Source organism: Pseudochaenichthys georgianus, chromosome 11, assembly GCF_902827115.2.
Source record: "Pseudochaenichthys georgianus chromosome 11, fPseGeo1.2, whole genome shotgun sequence".
In the NCBI taxonomy this organism is placed as follows: Eukaryota; Metazoa; Chordata; class Actinopteri; order Perciformes; family Channichthyidae; genus Pseudochaenichthys; species Pseudochaenichthys georgianus.
Genome location: NC_047513.1, coordinates 12,682,639 through 12,704,847, shown reverse-complemented (window position 1 = coordinate 12,704,847; position 22,209 = coordinate 12,682,639). Strand labels below are relative to the sequence as shown.

The 22,209-nt window shown below is 41.8% G+C and overlaps 1 protein-coding gene across 2 annotated transcripts in view; it reads left to right on the top strand.

The window, feature by feature from the left end:
* LOC117455536 (exostosin-1c) overlaps window positions 1-22,209 on the top strand; it is an 88,642-nt gene that overhangs the window by 63,575 nt on the left and 2,858 nt on the right. For both annotated transcript variants that reach the window (XM_034095072.2, XM_034095071.2), the window contains exons 3-10: window positions 13,268-13,361; window positions 15,811-15,918; window positions 17,663-17,782; window positions 19,780-19,912; window positions 20,292-20,410; window positions 20,816-20,911; window positions 21,353-21,439; window positions 21,536-21,696. In XM_034095072.2, the coding sequence (XP_033950963.1) occupies window positions 13,268-13,361; window positions 15,811-15,918; window positions 17,663-17,782; window positions 19,780-19,912; window positions 20,292-20,410; window positions 20,816-20,911; window positions 21,353-21,439; window positions 21,536-21,696 (918 nt within the window). The remainder of the gene's footprint in view (window positions 1-13,267; window positions 13,362-15,810; window positions 15,919-17,662; window positions 17,783-19,779; window positions 19,913-20,291; window positions 20,411-20,815; window positions 20,912-21,352; window positions 21,440-21,535; window positions 21,697-22,209) is intronic.

Sequence of the window (22,209 nt, the reverse complement as noted above, 5' to 3'; positions counted from 1 at the left end):
CAACACGTTTTATTTTCAGCATGCAGCAGAGAAATCATAGAGGGGAGAACAACTGTCATTGATGTGTCAATTCACGACGAATAATTCCTCTGCCGCCTCACCCAAAAGACCGTCTTGGCGCGTGGTCGTTGCTCCTGCTTTCAGCTTACGTCTATCTCTCTTACCCTCCCTACCGTATCCATCCCTAACAGCATCCTTGCGTATGAAGCGCAGTAATGAAAGACTCTCATTTTCAGTGTTTTCCTCTGTCCTCCCTCCCTGTGATGGGCACATTGGATACAGTATCCAGCCGCAATAGAAAATGAAAGCAGGGTTATGGCCTACGCACTGGCGCGGTGTGAAAAACAGGGGAAGTGGAAGAGCCCTCGCCTTGCTCAGCTCTATATTTGTATGCAGAAAACCTGATTTCAGATCAGTCACGCTAGACTTGCAGCAGACACCTACTGCATGCCGGGGAGGCAGATAGACAGTGAGCCTTTGCCAGTTCTTTCTATCTCGACTCTGTTGCCAAGAGTGCATGCAGTGTTTTCTTCCTGTCCCGCATACCTTTTGCGTTCTCTCTTTGCTGCTGTGCGTCCTCATTTACCTCTTTCTCTTTTCACTTATTGATCATGCCGCAGCATTCTTCCATAATTGTTTATTCTTTATGATACTGATGCTCATATAAAACAGATTGCTTCCTGCACAGTATCCTCATAAAACAGCAAACATGCAAAAATAAGTGAAATAAATAACGGGTTTTTTCTTTTACCCCTTTAATATTTGTCTAAGAACTACAGCCTGTTAGCATAGCCTAAAGACCTAGCTCTGTCCACCTGCCAACACCTCTAAAGCTCACATAATTGCCAATGTAATTTGATTTATCCATTTCAAAGATTTCAACTAATCTAATCCGCCCTCCCCTGAAGCTTTGTATCTCCTGTTCAGACATGAATAGCAATACCAATGTGTGTGTCTTAATATCAGCATGAAAGAAAATAAGAAATTGTGGAACTATTCCTTTCCTTTATTCCTCTTCAAAACACAGATTAAGATTAGATTTAGTAATAATACTGGACTGGCCTTAAGACATTTGCAATTAATGAAATGAACTACGACCAGCTGACATGCAGAGAGAATTGGCTTTTGGGGCCTCAGGGATGTTTCTAGTTCCTCATGTTGAGTCAGTCTATTTTCTTGGTTAATACTTTCATATTTTACTAGCTTGCTTTAAACTTGATGCAGAATTGTGTTTTCCACTTCTGCTCGCCTTTTCTTTGGATCCTTTACATCCAGATTCTTCTTCTTCTTCTTCTTCTTCTTCTTCTTCTTCTTCTTCTTCTTCTTCTTCTTCTTCTTCTTCTTCTTCTTCTTCTTCTTCTTCTTCTTCTTCTTCTTCTTCTTCTTCTTCAGGTGTTACATGTTACACATCTACTTACAGTAATACAAACCCAGCTCTTCTCACTGTGCTTAGCTCTGTTCTCCCTCCATTTTCCGAGTGCTCTCATCATCTATGTTAAGACTTCCTTTCCCCTCCTTTTTACTCCTAGTCTCCTTTCCATACAGAGGCCATTGACTGCAGGGTCGTGTTCTGGCACTTCTGTGCTTGTAGCCTAATGGACAGACAGCTGCTCTCCCATTTCTATATATAACTGCAGATGATGAATTCTGTCACACCCCCATCCTGTATCTGACCACTATGTTAATGTACAATAATTACTGTACGGGTAAGAATGTGTGTTCCTGGGTTCGTAGTGATGAGGCTGTAAATGCGCAAATATAATCTGCAGTCTTTTTGAGGCTTTTTGCCAAAAAACTACACTTTAATGCTGCTTATTATTTATTAATTTTAGCCAAACTCGAAAATGGTGGGTTGTTTTAAATAAATAAAGCTACATTAAATAGATTTAGTGAAAGGCACTTTGATAAGCCTAGCTGGAACTACTTAAAATACAGTAGTTAATGTAGCTTAATCTGGATAAAAAGCCTTTTGATTCTCTGACATTTCAGCAGATTGCCCACTTTATTTTCACGGGAAAGAAGCAAAGAATGTAGTCATACTGCAGTTATCTTTCACTGAATCACTTATATCATCTTTGAATCCGAGGTTGTTTATAAGCCTTAAGAAGTACACACGCTGAATCTTGTTATGGCACCTTCACCTTTCTGCCCTTCATTTTGTTCAATGATTCGAACATGATTAAGGATACAAATCCCCCTTTTATTAATTTTATATTCACACGCATTTGTGTGTTTAGCTGTCGATCGTGTATCTGAGTTTACGAGAGATGGATTGAGCTATAAGTAACAGTGTTAAAGGATCATCTGCTGCCCGGGTCATATACGTTCAGATTAGAGAGCTTTGTCCTCCCGTCTCTGTGTAATTAACGAGAGACCGAGAGAGAAAGAAACAGATAAAGACAAAGAGGCAGAGAGAAGAGTGAGTACTCATGCAGAGTGGTATTTAGAGAAACCAGCGCACACTCAGGAGCACGCTCAGCACAGGAGGGATTGTATGTAATTATAGGGTCTCCGGCGGTCAGTGTATTTGTGTGCTTGCTGAGCGTATCTGCAGCAGAGCACCACGTCCAGAAACAACAACAGATAGGATATAAAAGGGATGGCCTGGATGTGTGGTTTGTCTAGTCGAGTTCAGGACCTCTATAAAGAGAACGGGGATACTAACTGCAGGATGGCAGGAATGCAGACACACCAATCTGCATGTACAGTACGCACACACACACAACATCAGCAATAACGGAAACATTTAGTTGTTTTACATAACAGGGCTCGATGGTTTTGTAATTGGTGTTTTTGTCACTGAAACGTTTTTATTATTTTTTCTTCAGAAATAAGCAGATGATTTTTCCTCAGATACTTTTTCAAAAATGGCAACATTTTACTTCATGAGTGTCATGTAATAATGAGAAAGGTTGCTTGCCTCTTTTGCCCGTGAGATACACTGATTGCATGAAAATACATTAACTGTAGAATTCAGCAACAAAATAAAGTTTTAGAACAAGTATTGTTTGTAAGAAGAAACTTGACAAGTGTATTTGTAGAGCATCATTTAACAACAATTCAATATGCCTACCACAATACACACAAGAATAATGTATTTTATGATAAGATATAGAAGATAGATGAGGAAATGCAAAACAAAATACGAGCGAAACGCAATAAAATAAAACACGTTGGCAAACAGTGAAGGCTTAAGACTTGATTATCCCCGTAGCAGCTGTATGTTGGCCGATTCTGGTGCTATTTATGCTGTGAAGGCCATTAATGTAATAATTGTTGATTTAAAAAGGTGAACATTAAAGAATAACAGTGGATGCCAGCCTAAATGAGACTGTTAACAGATGCAATACCACAGAGACAGGGACATTGCTGGAACATTATCCTGTCTGCTTGTTAAAAGCTGAATACCGTGTGCAAATTGCAAGTTTTTGGATGAATGAACAGTGTTTGTTTTCTCTCACTATGTCCAACTTTATTTTTAATTGAGTTATACAGCATTTTTAAACATCTCTTTAGGGAACAGTAGTTTAAAAAAAAGCATGTTGTAAAAGTGAAATATGCACAGATTTGTTATTGACGCTCCTAATGAAACAATGACGCACTGTCACAAAGGGAAGACAATTGCATATGACTGCAAAGGGAGACAAAAAAACCACTTCTCTTTAGCTCAAAACTCGAGCTCTCTACAAGAATGACTCTCGATAATTGAGGACGACAAAGCTGCGTGGTAGAACATCCATTAGTGAGTCTGCTGCTCGAGAGCAAAGACACACAGAGGAAAGCTGGCTTTTGATACTGCAAGGCCTACGGCAACGAAGGCACCAGGCAGAACTGCTTCATCTTTTTGTCTGCGTGAGTCTGAGAAGTTCACCCCCATGTCTGACTGAAAAAGACTTGTGTGGAGCCCAGGTGTGTGTTTGATTCGGGGTATGGCTGGTGCGTGGGACCGAGGGTAGAGAGACAAACAATTGAATGAAATGTTGCACCAGTGCCGCAGGTCAAAATCCAAGACTGTATGAAAGATGATTAGAAAAATGTAGGGGCGGTGTTGGTGAAGTCGATAGGGACTTGGCTTAGCAACTGGAAGGTCACCAGTTCAAGTCCCGGAAAGACCAAGTGCTACCGAGGTGTCCCTGAGTAAGGCACCGTTCCCCACACTGCTCCCCGAGCGCCATTCAAAATGGCAGTACACTGCTCCTAACACTAGGATGGGTCAAATGCAGAGAAACAATTTCCCCATGAGGGATTAATAAAAGTCCATCTCTCTCTAGATGTAGTCACGGTGACGTCTTGCTTTGGCCTGTAAACTACTATTTTGAGGGGTCGTGTCGGGCTATTTACCACTAGCAACGAGCGCTCTCTAGATGTAGCTTGATCAGCAAAGTGCATCTGTAATTTGCGATAACGATGATATTAACTGACATTCTAGTTTGGTCAGCGAAAAACAGCCCCAACAAAGGGACAGCCGACACCAAACATTGAACATTAGCCTAGTAGCACTAGCAATCACAAAGCCACGCCTTAAAGCCTGCTTTATATTCCATTCTACTCTAAATGAGACCATCATTTACAAAATGAATAAACCCATCATGGAGATGTTACATAGGTAAATAATCTAGTGAGAAGAAGGTTAATTTTCTCATAGACTTCTATACAACTAGACTTCTTTTCGCAACCAGTGCAGCGTCCCTCCTGGCACTTGGATTCATTTCCGATACCAGAATGTTTCTGCAGTGCTGTTTCAGTCTCTGACCTTTTTAAAGTCTCTGCTGAACCTGTAAGCAGAAATGCTCCATGTTTCTTACTAAATATAATTCACATTTACCAGTTTAGTTTCCCAGAGATTCGCTTTAAGTCATATTAAGCTGGCTCCTGTAAATACTCACCGCAGCTCTGTCCATTTGAATCCTTCCCAGTTCGCTTTGATATCTTTGCTGGCACTATCTGCCCATATAGTATTCTGCACCCCGTAAAGATGTGTTTTCATCATTACTTTTTTTGATAGTCACATTAGATTGCCATCAAATTGCTGAAAGATGAGCGGAGGAAACAGAGAGGAGAGGCGAGAGAGCAGAAGATGAATAAGAAGGAGGGATAGAAGGAAATGGCTTATCTGTCCATCTGCTAATATATTAAGACAGTCGATGAGGCTTAGAAGTGTGTGGTGTGTGTGTGTGTGGGTGTGTGTGTGTGTGTGTGTGTGTGTGTGTGTGTGTGTGTGTGTGGGTGTGTGTGTGTTGTGTGTGTTGTGTAGTGTGTGTGTGTGTGTGTGTGTGTGTGTGTGTGTGTGTGTGTGTGTGTGGTGTGTGTGTGTGTGTGTTGGGGGGGGGGTAGTGGTAGGAGAGACAGTTGTAACAGTACACAACAGCTGCAGGATAGGGTTTAGCATCTGGATCCACCTTCTCTTTCTACACAAGTACACACGAACACCGGTCCATTTTCCATCCTGACCCGGAGATTACTGAAATGAAGACAGAAGGGATGATGAGGAGAAAAAGTGAAGATTATGGGCACAGTTGCTCCCATGTGACATCTCCGAGACATCCTTCACACTCATCTCTCCCTCCCTCTTTCTGTTTAATGTAAATGGATACTAGAAGACCTCATTCCTCTGCATACTGAAACCTGAACTGTCTGTTTAGCCTCGTGCCTTTTCTCTGTCTCTTTTCTCATTCTCAGGATTTGTGTTCCTTTTCCAGGGCTAGTCGATTATGGCAAAAATCATAATCTCGATTATTTGGGTCAATAATTGATTTCACGATTATTAAAAATGATTATCCATTTACTTTGAAAACATCCATTTGTTGGAGAATTTTTTTTTGAACAGTATGTTTTTAACAGTTGATTACCCTGAACTTTAAGTTTAATTCAACTGAAAAACCAAAAAAAAAAAAAAAGTAATAATAAAAAAAATTATCGTTTTATTTCGATTGCGTTGTTTTCGTAATCGTTGCAAGCCATAATGGTAATTGCGATTAAAATACGATTAATTGAGCCGCCCTATCCCTTTCCATGTCCCATTTTTGTTATAATAAGATTTAAAAGTTGCTATTTGGTCTAAAAAATAAACAGCATTTATTTGTTTCCTCTGCTTCTGTTTGGTCTTATGTGTATTGTAGGTTGTATCCCAGTGCCTGACCTATTGCCTGCAGATAGAGCTGTAGTTTTGTGACTCTATCTCCTCCAACCCTCCGAGCCCCAGAAGCTGCAGCAGCTGGCTACACATTACTCTCCCTCTTTATCATTTTCTGTCCCTTCTCTCCCTCGTACATATATTTTATAGCTGGGAGAAAACCCACAATATGCGCCAAATGTGGCCCAGTAGAGTCATATAACTAACTCTGTGTAAGTTTCTCTAGAATCTAGAGTCTAGATAATAGCATCGGCAAAATATGAGTAATTTAAAAATAAAAGGAAATAGAGTTAGGTTGCCCGCATGCACCATATTTCCACAACTAGTCAGTATCATACATGAAAAGCAGTTAGCATAAGAATAACTTCCTTATAATTGATGTTCTGTGTGTAATTCCAAGAATATGCAATGAAATAATAATTGTGGGGGGAAACTGCTGAAGCAATTGGAAACAGGACTCAGAGAGACACGAGGAGAGCTGGAGCTTTGATGGCAAACACTGACGGTTTATTTGGAGTTACGGCCGGAGAATTCACACGACATATCACGGGCCACGAGTTGACCACACGGTAGAGATGCCAAATGAATTCTGAAGAACTCTTCTGTAGCTCGAGGTTTTATAGTTCGGAGTGTAATAATCAACATTCTTTATCAGCGAGATTAAACAAATATGGACCCTGAATCTAACTAGAGCTGTCGTCCATAGAAAACAATGTGTGCCAGGGAACCTACGTTCCAGGAAAGAAGGGCCTCTAGATGTCCCTGAACAATAAACGATCTCATCTCAGCTTGTGCTCGGTCATAAGCTGGCAACAGCAATGCGCCCAAGCTGCCCCTCCTCAAGAGAGATAGCAGCAATACCCAAGGCCGTAGACCTATGCCATGGGAAAAGAGACAGTCAAGGGAGAAAACGATGAACTGTGTCAAAGGTTGAATACCTAAGCAAATTATTCCCTAATAGTAATTATACTTTTTGTTAATGAGGGGGGGGGGGGGGGGGGGGGGGGGGGGTTACTGCATGTAGGGGGTGATGCAGTGCTTCCATATGAAACTGCCCTGTGGAAACCCAAATTAAAGTTATTTTGAGGATTTTTTTGTCTAAAAACATCTTTAAATTTCCATATTTACCCTCATTGATAAACAATATCATTTTTTAGTAGCGCTTGTTCCTTGTTACTCTTAATTTTTGCACTTTGAAAGCAAAACGATTAGAAATGCCCTCGTTCAATCGTTCAATGCACCTTACAAAGACAGGGCAATTGAATGTCATTGTACAGAAACAGTGATTGTTATCGCTGATACGCTGAAGCTTATTGCTTTGTCCATGATCACCCATAACATGGATGTGTGTATCATTCAGGTCTCTTTGTGCTTGATGAGGTATACATGAGAATGAAACATATTGACAGTAGCCTGTTAGTGCTGTGGCAGCTAATCTATAACCTTAGTCAACCACACATTAGTACTCACCAACAGACACACACACACACACACACACACACACAACACACACACACACACACACACACACACACACACACACACACACACACACACACACACACACACACACACACACGCTGGAGCCCTCACTGTATTGACACCTGACCTTTACAGGAAGCAGAGTGAAGCTGCAGTCACTCAAGGAGCATCCTCCCTCCCTCCCTTTCATCCCTTACCTTTCCGATTTCACTCAATATTCATTGAATTGTCAGTGTTTAGTATACATGAGGAATGAGTGTACATGAGGGAATGAGGCAGAAAAAGAAAGAGGGAGTTTAGTTAGAGTAACAAATAAATAAGACTTAGAGGAAAAAAGGAAGGTGAGAATAGATGTACTGAGGGGGGGAGTGTGAAGCTGATGGGTGTGTGAGTGAGAGAAAGGGCTCGGGAGATGATAGGGTGGAGGAGAAACAGATTTGCTTATCAGACAATTCAAAATACACACACACGCGCGCACACACACACACACACACACACACACACACACACACACACTAAACAGTCGGTGACAAAGAATGGTGCCATCTTAGCAAACACAGCTTTGATGATAGCGCTGTCACACTGAGCCCAATGCCTTGACATGAAGAGAGAGAGAGCCTGCTGTGTGTGTGTGTGTGTGTGTGTGTGTGTGTGTGTGTGTGTGTGTGTGTGTGTGTGTGTGTGTGTGTGTGTGTGTGTGTGTGTGTGTGTGTGTGTGGGTGTGTGTGTGTGTGTGTGTGTGTGTGTGTGTGTGTGTGTGTGTGGTGTGTGTGTGTGTGTGTGTGTGTGTGTGTGTGTGTGTGTGTGTGTGTGTGTGTGTGTGTGTGTGTGTGTGTGTGTGTGTGTGAGAGAAACTCTGAGGCATGTGTCTCTATTTACTGTGGCTATCTGTAAATATGAACAAACAGAATAGCAATATGAAGACATCAAATCCTTGATCCAAATGTGCTCCATATAGGATGTTTAATATTTAACTATATCTATCCTCATGGGGCACAGGACTGATTAGTGCTGACGGATAAACATGTAGCACCATCAGCCTTTCATCAGGAAAACCCAAACATGATGCAATCAAGAGCAAATGAGATGGAGATGTATTCAGACAACACCTTGTGTCAAACATTAGGGACAACTTGTTTTCTGTAGATTGTACGCAGGCCCAAACATCACAAGCTGAAACAATGTCTCGTACTAGAAAAGCTGACTGATAATCAATTCATCATTATTATTATTATTATTATTATTTGAATAAGAAGAATGGTTCAGTCTTCTTAAACCTACATTAGCTGTTTTTGCAACATATCTGAGATGGTGACCTTGTTATGAAGTTGTTTACACATATAGCAGACACGCAGCAGTATTAGTATTCATTAGGAGCTGTGTTTGGTGTTGAACAGATAGTGGGTTTTTTTATGTGTGTTTTAAAGCTATTTCTGGCAATGATTGGGAGAAACGGATGCGAATGAACCAAAACAATAACATGAATGGCTCTAAAACCAAAACAATTAGCTAAAAGACTCTAAAATAGCTCCATAGAGTAAACATTTTTATATACACAAAGTCATTTTTGTTTATTGTCACTATTACATTATTGATTATAGCGTCTTAAAATGTAAGGAATGGCTGCTTATTATATTATGGAATCATTTGGTCTTAAACTACTGGTTGAACAAAAAGAATCGATATAAAGATGTCATGTTTTGTCCTAGAAAATTGTTAATATTGTCTACAAATCTGCAGATAGTGAACATAATCCTCACTCAGTCTAAAGTATATTGCATTCTTATTTGCATGCTTACACAGGAAGTCACTGTATTCATTGAAGTATGCACTTTGACACGACCGTAATCTACTATCTGTTTAATAATGCAATCTAATGTGATCCACATCCACAAACAACAGATCTGAGGCTTCCAGATCACAATCGTGCAAAGTGCCACCCAGTGCACACAGCATTCCTGTAAACCTGTAGTATACTGTAAGAGCAGGCATGCACATTACACGACTGATACTGTATGCATGCTCTCCCTCATTAACATGCAGGGAGGCTAGTGCGGTACATCCCCTGCCATGCACGATATGAAATGACACACACATGAATACACAGTGACTCATTGTTATTTAGCCGGGTTTTACCTACAAGCCGACCCCCAACCAAAGGCACACTGACTCAGTTATTCACTCATGCAAATGCTCTTTTTCTTCTTGTCTGTATAATAAGCCAAATTAGCATTTACTTTACCCAAATAAGCGTGCAAAGCCCAAGATAGTATCTTCAGAATCAAGATTCTACTTAACAGAATTTAATTTAATTTGCTATCAACAAAGTAAAAAAAACACTGGAACATGCATTCTTGGCATTTTCCTTGAAAAATTACTTAACTTAAAAAAATGTCTGCTTATGAATTGTATCTACAGCTCTCATGTGGGCGAACCATTCCTCTAACACAGACACACACATTCACACTCTGTGGCCATTTGGCATAGTGTTAAGATCCAGCGCATACCCATATGCATTAACACACATACACTATAACTTGCTATGTATTCCTGTTCAATCTTACTGACAAACAACAGCAACAAACGTGCACACTCAAAGGCAAGGAGACAAGTAGGAGAGAAGCAGCAGGTCTGCTCTTATGCTGTTGGAAACAAAGTGCTGTTAAATGATTTACTTGTCCGTGCATTGAAGTTCATTCCCTCATTAAAGAGCAGCAGTCGACATACAGGCAGGCGAGACAGACTAACTTGTGCACATACATACTCTAATAATTCATGCACGAGCTGACTCCTAGTTCGGCATCATCCAACTGAGACAAATGCACACGCAGCAGAAGTGGGTCAAGCTCACCAGTTCAGTCGCACTATGTTTGCACTCTCACACTAGATACTATACATGTGAATGGACCCATGGTAATGTGCAGCACTGGCACACTCACACATAAGGAACACACGAGTGCTTTCTCACACCAACGTGCCCAAGCTAAGTCCATTTACTCTAGGGGAGATTAAACATGTTTACTTTTTTCAATGCAGCCCACATCCTCAGTTACACATTCATTTACTCCCCACACACACACACACACGCACGCACGCACACACACACACACACACACACACACACACACACACACACCACACACACACACACACACACACACACACACACACACACACACACACACACACACACACACACAGGGGACTTCTTCTAGATGCAATCTACACATGAATGTACTCGTGCATATCTAAATGAATGTGTTTACTAAATCCCTTACTCAGAACAAGATTTGGACTCAAAATCCCTCAGAAATACATTTAGTAAATCTCTTTAGCCGCAGTGACTGGTATTTTGGCTCGTGCGATTCATTTCAAATGTACACCACAGCTGCACTCTGGGACGTTGCGCTGCGGCAGATGCTTAAGGTTCCATCGCACGCCCACACGTGGATGTGCATTTAAAGAAAAGGCAATATAAAAGCTATTTTTTGGCTACCTCTGCCTGCGTCATGTTGAAACAATGCTGATGAGAGCGAACGAAAGAAAGCATGAACATTAAAGGTTCTTAAACCAAATCAAGAAGCTGAAATCTCCCTTGAGCTGAGATCAACCTTTTTTACACAGTCATTTTAAATATGTACGTGTATCAGAATCCGAAAACCTTTATTAGTCGCACAGAGGGGACAATTACAATGTTACAGTAGAAGAGAGCCAAAGACTGCTTAATACCTAACCTAAGTAGCATGCATACAAAATAAAAATTAAAGATTAAAAAACAATTATAATAAAAAAAAAAAGTTACACAATTTACAAAGAACACATCCTGTATCAGTTCTGAGGATTTAGCAGCCAGGTATATATTGCACAGTTATTAACGGCATATATATATATATTGCACATATTGCACATAGTTGTGGTTAACAACAAGGGGTGTTAGTCTGTGTTATTGTTTGTGTGGGGCTCTATAGGGGCCGATGTCTATTTGACACATTCCTATTGAACACACACCCCTCAGTGACATCCATTCAGATGTTGATGTCCACCTCTTGAGTGTGTTCATTGATGCCAACACGAGCTATGAAATCTCCAGTTTCAAAGCAAAAGCAAATCCTGTTTCTCGTCGTTCATTGAGGGTTAAATACATGGCTAAGCGAGGGTGAAGATTAATAGCAGGAACTTTTACTCCGAGGTCCCTTTTGCAAATAAACAAGAAGAGAGCTGGATGCAGAAACAAGGGAGGGCTGAGGAAGATGTTGAGCAGGACCTAAATGAGGGGGGGTGCGAGCAGAGTGAACTCTCCCATAAGAGCCGGTTTGTTTCGCCATCTGTTTACTCCACTGTGCAGTCCTCTGTGCAGTCCTCTACCATGAGGCCCTTACACCACTCCGGCCGTTCCACTCAGCGGATGAAGGCGAGCATTGATGCAGAGGTTTCCATTTGGCTTCGTTTTCACAGCGCGTGTATGAAATACGAGCGCGAAGTGGTGGAGCTCACCCAGGCAACGTACGGCGGCAGTAGTGGCACCAGTTCAAAACCTCTTGTCTACAACACAAATCAATGGAGAACAGAGATTAGGGCATATTTAGTTATGAGCTCAGTGATGGATATATTTCCAACATACAGAAGCTATGAGTGGTGGTGCCAGCATGTCAGCGGAGGTGGGGGGAACTCGATTTATTGCAGCACATAATCCCAGCCATTACGACGAAATATCTGAAATGAAAGGCCACATAAATCCTGGTTTATTTTATGTGTGACAGATGTTAAATATCATATATCAAAAGAGGCATGTGTAACCACGCTGGAGAGGTTATTTATTATTATTATTTATGGATTTGTTTGCTATCGTTTAGTTATGTTAGTACTAGTTACGAGCTTTCTGTTCCACTCATCATTAAATTGTTTGTTTACATATCAGAGGACATTGGTTATTTTTTCTTGAAGGTTCAGGTTATTTATTTGTACCCGTAGGTAGATTCTGTTTGCAGAGAAAAAGACAAGGGTTCCATCCTGACACTAAAAACAAACACAAACAACAGACACATCTCTAATAAAAGGACTAGTCAAAGTACAAGTATACTCTGCTCAACCAAATCTCAACATATTTTAAAAACATTTTAAGAAGGAAAACACTAAACATGGTTTTACTACTTCTGCTTGAAATTGATTTGAAAGGTACACAAATATTTTATTTGTTTAATTTATTTTAACATCATTAACTCTCTTCTGACTTCAATTCATTATTCAACTCCTTATTATTTAACTGACTTTAGGCACACCACCTGACTATAGATCTTGATGAAGAAAACTCAATACAATTAACGTTTGCATTTCCATCAGACAACAATGTGTTTGTTTTAGGCCATCATTTTACCCAAGCAGAGGATCACTGATTTCAGGACTTTTTTTAATATCTTATCTTAACACAGACAAAGTGCATATTATGAGACGTATAAAAAAGCTGCACAGGAAACTATGTATTTACAGACAAACCTATACATCCAGTTAAACTCCTATATGACTATCCTATTGAACCAGTTGTCAGACATTCCAATACAGTTTGACAATGTCATCCCACAACCCCATTCTGTTTTAAATGCTCCTCAAATAAATAATCCGTTTATGTTTCATAATTCTTCTTCTCTTTGTCAGGTTTGATTACCAGGAGCTCCTCCACAACTCCACCTTCTGCCTGGTGCCTCGAGGGCGACGCCTGGGCTCTTTTCGCTTCCTCGAGTCACTCCAGGTAAATATTTATTATGCAATGTAACGAAAACCATCGGTGATATTCATTAATATGTCTGCTCTGTTTACCACGTGATCGTGCTGTAGACTTGCATTCTGCGTCAAGTATAGACACATAACACTGAAGTATTGTTGATTTACATTCTTTGTAAAACTGTGTTGTTTATCCTGCAATCGACTGCTCTCCGGTTTCTTTGAGGGCCACAAAAACAAACAGTTGAAATCTCCACATGCCAACACAGCAATCATCTCATCTTATTAGCTGCAGCATGTCCTTCCGGATAACGCTGTTTGAGTGACCAAATTACTTTTCCAGGAAACTGCTTCAATAAGACCATGCAGCGTTCAGTCAACAAGGAAGTGCACAGTATGCTGAATGTCTAAGTTCCAGAGCCGTGGTTTATATAGTCTTTTCGTTATTGACACCTTAATGGTCACATCTGCAAGTGTTGTCCCCACCATCGTGTTGTGTTGAGAGCAGATAACCATAACGGCTTTATTTGCTATTCAAATGGGTCCATTAATTCACACACACACACACACACACACACACACACACACACACACACACACACACACACACACACACACACACACACACACACACACACACACACACACACACACACACACACACGTACAGAAACACTGGAGTCGTTCATTCAAGTCCATCAGTGAAATGTGCAAAGTACAAACAATGAAGTACCCACAAAGGCGGCGGAGTGAACAGAACAGTTTAAACCAGACCGTCTGTTGTCCCTCTGCCCCCCAAGTGGACAGTCTCACACCGTCGCAGGAAGCCGTAGTGGCTGTTTTTAGAGTTGCCGTTCACTGAACTCTCTGGCTGCTAGTGTTCCCTGGCCACACTGCTCTCTGGGGTGTGTGTGTGTGTGTGTTTGTGTGCATGAGTGCTCCGGAAGCATCCACAGAAGTGGCAACCTGCCCCACCGCTGATGTCTGCTGAATGGACAAATCCACAACCCACTTGGCTTGGCAGCATTCATGGTCTTCTTTCTTTGTCCTCTCTTCCTCCTTCTTAGTCTTCTCCTCCCTTCAGTCCTCTCTCTTGTCCATCCCAGGCACTTTTCGAGACTTTTTCAGTTGTGTTTTTTTCTTCTGCCAGCCAATCCCACAAAGGAACCGGCAATTACCAGTAGCAGTGTGGTAGGAAACGTGCTGCCAGCTTTCCAATATACAGACAGACACATATTTCTAAATACACACCTTCTCAAAGCCTCCCTCCTCGCTATCTCCCAATGCAAACAAACCAAAAACAACTACACAGCCTTTTATATTAACCTTCCTCCAGGCAGGAGGGGGGGGGCTTGAGATGTTTGAAACTCACCCTCACACAGCCTCATCTCTTGGGGAGCAGACTGAGGCGAGCCTGGGGCCGCATTTCAAATGTAAAGGCCTTGGATTATCAGTCTGGGAGTCTTTGTGTGACCTTGTTGTAACCTGGGGCTCATTCTGACACATACACACTCCTACAAACCTCCCTATTTGTTCGAGTGTCCTTCAGCAGGTTTATTCTCGGATGAAATGCAAGAGCATGGAAGCCCCGTTGGGCCAGAGAGAGCGTTTGATCTACACCAATTTCGCCTGCTGCTGCTGCTGCTGCTGTTCTCTGGCGGTTTGATTAGAAAAAAAGTGGGGGGGGGAAATAACACCCAGACCTATCAACACTCCAGACCACAGAGAGAGAGAGAGAGAGAGAGAGAGAGAGAGAGAGAGAGAGAGAGAGAGAGAGAGAGAGCAGGATGGGATGAGAGTGCAGTGGAAATGGAAAAAGGAGTACAGAGAGAGTAAGTGAGAGGGGGAGACCAAAGGAGGGCTTGGCAATACAAATACAAAAAAAGTGGAACAACATCAAAAAGCTGTCAGTGAATGAGCGAATAAGGCAGCATCAACAATCGACTAATAAAGCCGGATGTGTCCACGTATCAACCGGCTCTTTCTAATCTCCTCCCATCCCCTCATCCTTCTCTTTTTTTTCTTCAGTTTCCCCTCCTCCCCTCATATTCTCCCTCCGTGGTTGTTCCTAATTAGTACACAAGGAATCAGCCACATCTGTGTTTGCATGTATATGAGTGGCAGTCCTCTAGGCTTCTGGGAAAGGAGAGATAGGAGGTATAACTCACTGCAGCCACTGCTTAGGGGTCTCGCACACACTCAGCTGCACACACATTTACACACATTGTCTGATCCTCCTGGGGTGTCACCGTGCCAAGCAGCTGAGACTGGACTCCTACAGAGTGTATTATATCCACGCAGCTGCAGTGTGTCATGTTGTGTTGCCAACGAGAAGCTGGCAACAAGGGAGCAACCAAGTCAAACTACAGCTGATTGCAATTAAAAGTGATAGACTGTATATGTTTGTTTCAATTTGCTCTTCATGCCATCAGTGTCAATGTGTCTCCCAGACTGTGATTGTGAATGTGTGTGTCCAGGCGGCGTGTATCCCAGTGCTGCTGAGTAACGGTTGGGAGCTGCCATTCTCTGATGTCATACAGTGGAACCAGGCAGTCATTGAAGGAGATGAGAGATTACTACTACAGGTAACACACACACACACACACACACACACACACACACACACACACACACACACACACACACACACACACACACACACACACACACACACACACACACACACACACACACACACACATACGTTTGCTCACTTCCATTTACAGATGCAGACAAACACAGACACACAACTAGAAAAGGCTGGAGGGTCTTCCTCTCACATCCCAAACTAAGAACAGTTTCAAATCTTTCAATTGCCCCTCCCTGATCGATTAAAGTCAAAATATGGGTATGTGCCTAATTTAAATGGATTATAACATGTTGGACTTGGTAGTAAGTCATCAATGGTGACCTTGGTAACTAGGTTAGGCTTGTTTTTTTGAAGTTGCAATGAACGCAAACAAGAGGGCCTTGAGTATACAGTCAGAAATGTGCACAAAGATATCAGGCAGATCCAGGAGTATGTGATAGCTACAGACAGACAGACAGGTACACACACACACACACACACACACACACACACACACACACACACACACACACACACACGCACACGCACGCACACACACACACACACACACACACACACACACACACACACCAATGTACTAATCAGATGCGGAATGAGAGATTGCATTGAGGAACAGCTTCTAGTTGCTTTGGCCCGACGAGGCTTCATCACTGCGGCTCTCCGTTACCTGTATCACGGAGAGTGGTTGCGGGTTGGGGCCCCTTGACATTACACACCCACAGAGACCTTAATCCAGAGTCAGTTCAAACGCTCTCGCCTGCTCATCCTGTGTATGTCTCTTCTCACACATGCACAAACACAATGGGAAAGCAAAGCCGGCTCACCCTCAGCTACAACCTGTATCTCTCTCCCTCACACAAAGCACACCTGCTCTCGCCCAGTAGAGGACACACATTGGCATTCAGCTAATGAACACGAACCAGACCCCGAGAGCTCGGAGCAGGGGAGACATTTACGAATCAGGGCAGAAATGGACTGAATGAGCCGACCTCATCAGTGGCATTTCTGCACACCTGCACAACTATATAATACGCACACACACATTCTGCCTGTCTATGATCTGAGGGTAAGGAGTGTCAGGTGTTCTGTAGAAGAGGCAGATTGAGGGCACTTCAGACAAACTCTAGTGAAGCTGTCCTTCAGATGTACTTCGGCAAACAAGTAGAAGGATAGGGAGAAAGTGGGAGCAAGGTGGAGTAGTGAAGTCTGGAGAAAGGGAGGTATGTGAAGAGAAAATGTGAGGTTTAAACAACAAAGACAAGAATGTGTGAATAAGAGAGAAAAAAGAGATTTAGCGGCCTCCCGGATTTTTTAACTGGCGCTCATTAGGAAATGTGTTAGCTGTGTGGAGACAAAAGGGTTTAAAGAAGGCAAGAGCTCCCACTTTTCTCAATTCCACTTTGATTGAGCCGCCGAGCTAAACTCTCTAAGTGATTTAATCAATTTTGGGGATTCACTTGAAAATGAATGTCGTCTTTACTAATTAGAGTCTGATTATCTGAACAACAAACCCAAATAAACTCTGATTAAAATGTGTTTTTAGGGGGCCAGATTAACCAACTACTCAATTTAGTTAACGCAGTTTTGATCACTTAAATGCTATTTCCTCCTTTTTCTTTTTTCTCTTCTATTTGAACACAACTTGCTTTCAAAACGAAGTTCAATTATTCCCTGTTCTTCTTTTTCGTTTTGTTTTCTCACTGTCTGGATGTTTTACTCTTCTCATCTTTTGTCTTCAGGTGCCATCCACAGTGAGAGCCGTAGGGAATGAGAGGGTCTTGGCCCTCAGACAGAGGACCCAGATGCTATGGGAAGCCTACTTTTCCTCTGTGGACAAGATAGTCCTCACCACACTGGAGGTGAGCCTCAGCCTTAACACTCAGTAATAATGGCCCCATGTGACAGACATATGTTTCTACTGAAACTAACTGACACAGGGAAGGACTAGTTGGTAAACTGTAGCTGGTGATCTAACCTCTGACACGATTAAGCAAACGGGAAATGTAAGCGCTATATTTACTGTACCAGTTTTCTTTTGGATTGTATATTTGGTACTCATTGGAGAGGGGAACAAAGCTTTCTCAGCCATCAATCTGGCTGTAGGTTACCGACAAATAACAATCGTCATCTAACCGACAGTACAATAAGATATGAACTAACATTTTTGAAAAAATCTTCAGGTCTCTATTTATAATTTCAAGTTTGAGATATTATACATTTCTGACAGAAACTATTTTGCCCACTTAACTTTAATGAGTTCACACATTTATGGTGAACTGTCACTATTGCTCTGCTTTCAAATCAAAATTGGGTTTATCGCAAGGTCGTTTTTCAAATTCCAGAAATTACCTTTTTTTTCTAAACTGTTAATACATCAACACAGTAAGAGGAATTAAAATGTAGAATAAGCATACATATAAAACATTGAATTGTTGATAATACAAGCATGTTGAGTTAATGTTGCATTGCAATGTAGCGGTTTTAAATGCTACAGTCGTCTTAAAGTCAGAACAACTCTAAACGATCATATATAATCTTAGCTTGTTGGCCTCCTCAGGACATCTTGCTCCCACACATGCATTTGGATAATGTAGTTTTTGGCTGCTGAGCATTGCCTAGAAACCAAATGTGTAAACGCTGAGAGTTTCTGCTACCACACAATTCTGTTTGGGAATGTGAGAAGACATCCAGTGAAAACATCTACACAAGCAGCCACTGCAGTAAACACTGGTTTCCTGTTGAACAAACAGCCATAGTTGCTACCTCTCTGTGGTTTACTGCTGTGTGCTATCATCAGTCCTCTCAGAACATCTTTTCACATTTGAATCAAACCAACCTTCTATCATTATGATTACGGGGTTGGACCTTGGCCTGTGCTCCATAGTCCTACCCTTTTACTATCTGTGTGGCACTAAAGGTTTGAGGGAGCATTTCAAAGCAGCCCACATCCGATCCGCCTGAAGTCTCAGAGAAAGTCCCCCGAGAAATGATATGTCATTACTTTGCACATATCAGTCTCAACCTGCCAGTTTCTGCCTCTCTGCTTGCTATTATCAAACCGTTAGAAATGTTACTATTTTTTTTTAATCTCTTATTCAGTAGAATCAGAGAGCTATTTTCTGTGATCTTCGCAGTTCTACTTCTCCAAATGTTGTTTCGGCCTACTATCTTTGAATACGCTAAGCATAAAGTGTACTTCAAAGGTAGTTGTTCCACTAAGTTCATGTCATTTGAAGGTTAGCCTAAGGGTTAGATGATGAAATGGAAAAAAACACCATCTTTTCTGCACACTGCCAATGTGAATTTTAAGCAAATAAAAAAATGGTGGAACAACAGATTGAACCCCTCTGAAATCTGAAGAAATCACACAGTGAGTGGTAGGATTTGCACCGGGTTGTGTATACAGGCGAGTCTGGCAGCCTCCTGGTGTATCTGCTTCTGGGGATTTATGCTAGAGATAATAAAGGAGAGGTTCTGGAGGTTGGTGATAAGCTGCTTATATGCATACAACATGCAGAGGGGAACCTCTCCCCATGGGAGACAGCTGTGCAGTCAGCATGAGGTCAGCGAGGCAGAGGCTGTTGCAGTGTGGACACCTCCTGTTGGTGCAGCATAGGAAGTACACAGTGTATACATTTGGGTTGCTATCATTTGCAAACACAAGTGTGTCAGGTCTCAAATTGCAGTGGAGTTTACATTAAGCGCTAAGACTCTCATCAACCAGTTGAGAGGGAGAAAACATGTGTTGCAGGATTATACCAGATGAGCACAACAGCCACTTTAACAACGCTAAGGACACTCTCTGCTTCTCACATTGCAACCCTTCTGGAACATTGTCCTTTTTTCCCTTCCGCAGATTATTAAGGATCGCGTTTTCTCTCACATATCGAGAAACAAGTACATGTGGAACTCCCTGCCAGGAGGCCTGCTGGTCCTGCCAGAGTACTCCACTCACCTCGCACATTTCCCTTTCTACTACCTGGGATTAGGTAAACACACTCTTCATTTAAATCAGTGTGCACAACATGCACATCTTGATTGCACACCGAGGATGTTGGTGAGGCTATTATGTCAGAGCTATGGAGGTGTGAGTGGAGCAATCAACTGTATTTACTGAAGTACTTTTATGTAGTTGGAATTTTCTTTAAACATGCTAAAATATATGTTAAGAATATAGGGTATGATTATTTCAATTTATTTAAGCAGTAATTTTTTTATGTTTTTAAAGAAACTTGTAACAATTCTGGAAAAACTTGTTGCCTAGCAGCAGCATGTGTGTTACTCTCTTACACAATGTTATTTTGACACCGCCAATGGGTGCGCCAAACACTCGCTTACCCTTTGTATTTTTTCTGTGACCTTACACAGGGGTCAGTCCAGGTCAAGAGTTTACTGCTGTCATCAATGCAGTGTCCCCATTGGTCTCCCAATCTCAGCCAATCATGAAGCTGCTTCAAGTTGTCTCCAAGTCCAAATACTGCTCACAGGTACACAATTTAATTAAATGAATAAGCAAGAAAATAAGTAAAAGAAAAATACTTGTGAGAACCGTACCAGGTGATTTATTTCTCAATATGTAGTTGTCTATATCCCTGGAATTCATTAATGCATGTGAATAAACTACATGAAACTATAATTTGTTAGTTTTGGATTCTTTTTTAGGACATATATTTTTTTTTAATCTGACGTGATAAGCACAGTTAAAACTTGAACAGAAGCTACAATAAGAACCGTCCCTCGCATTTATCATTGTATGAAATAAACATAATGTCAAATGTCAGTTCAATTAATTGTAGAAAAGATGTCCACTATGGCAAGACAATGGGAATCACTGATCTTATATCTCTTTCCCTACAGTATGAGTAATACTAATTGACTTCCTCCTGCTCCAGATCATCATCCTGTGGAACAGCGAGAAGCCCCCACCCAGTCGCAGCAAATGGCCTCCGATGCCCGTCCCCCTCACTGTGACAGACGGCAGGAGGAAGGTGAGAGCCAAAGCCCCCTCACAGCTCACACTGAAGCCCGCCCTGACGTCTGAGTGACAGCATGACAAACTGTCGGCTGCTCAGTCGCTCTTTGTCTTTCTTCCTGTTACCCCATTTTCTGCCCCCCCCTCATTGATGTCTATTTTTCTCTGTCTTTCTTCCTACCCATGTATATCTGACATGTCCACTGATCCGTGTAGCATTCGGTTTCATAAATGTCACTCATCCTCAATATTTCTTCTCCGTCTCACTTTCGCTCTCTGTCTCCTTTGTTTTCCCCAAAGGCAGAATCTGTGGTGATTCAATCATCTCAGTCACTCTACATGATTAACTGTTGCATGGTCATCTCTCACTCACTCTCATAATCTCCCTAAGCAAAGACCAGACACCATAAAGCCCACAGTACCAGAACTACAATTCACTGCTGTATTTCTCTCTCAGACCACCAGTCGGTTCCTACCTCATGTTGCCATAGAGACAGAAGCAGTGCTGAGTCTGGACGAGGATACAGTCCTGCTGACCAGTGAGGTGTGTGTACAAACCAGCAGAACTGCACTCATGTAGATGTCAATATTCCTGAGAAATAAGCAGCAATATGGCTAAATTCCATGTCTGTCCTTGTAGGTGAACTTTGCGTTCTTGGTATGGCGGAGCTTCCCTGAACGCATCGTGGGCTACCCTCCCAGGAGCCACTTCTGGGACCCCCTGAAGCGCGCCTGGGGCTACACCTCGAAATGGACCAATGACTACTCCATCGTCCTGACTGGAGCTGCCTTCTACCACAGGTACACCAACAGACTGAATACATAGAAAGTACCATTTGGAGCCTGTTTTTATTTTCATGTTCTCCCTATAGAAAGGATTAAAATTGCATATTTGAAGTAGGCTTGTATGAGGTATTTATCCAGCCTCGGTCAGTTAGTTTTGTTATTTCAGATTTACCTAGTTCACACAATAACAGCAATAACAACATAAAAACAATGTAACCCATCGAGGCAGTGGTTGATGAGCAGCTGCCTTGTAACTTAAGGTGACATTACAGTTTCTTTCCAGAGAGTGGCATTGAAGAGATTGTAGATAACCACTTGAGTTCCCCTTTGAGAAAAGATATAAAGCTAAGTGTTGCTTCGAGCTAGGGTCATGCTAATCCAGGTAACAATTTTAAATTGAAGTCAGGAGAATCCACAGTAATTAGGATGCATCTATAACGATCCATTTGACAGTAGTTGAGACATTTGAGTCTGGAGAAAAGTGGTGGACTCACCGAACATACTCTTATTTGTCACATTGCCAGCATT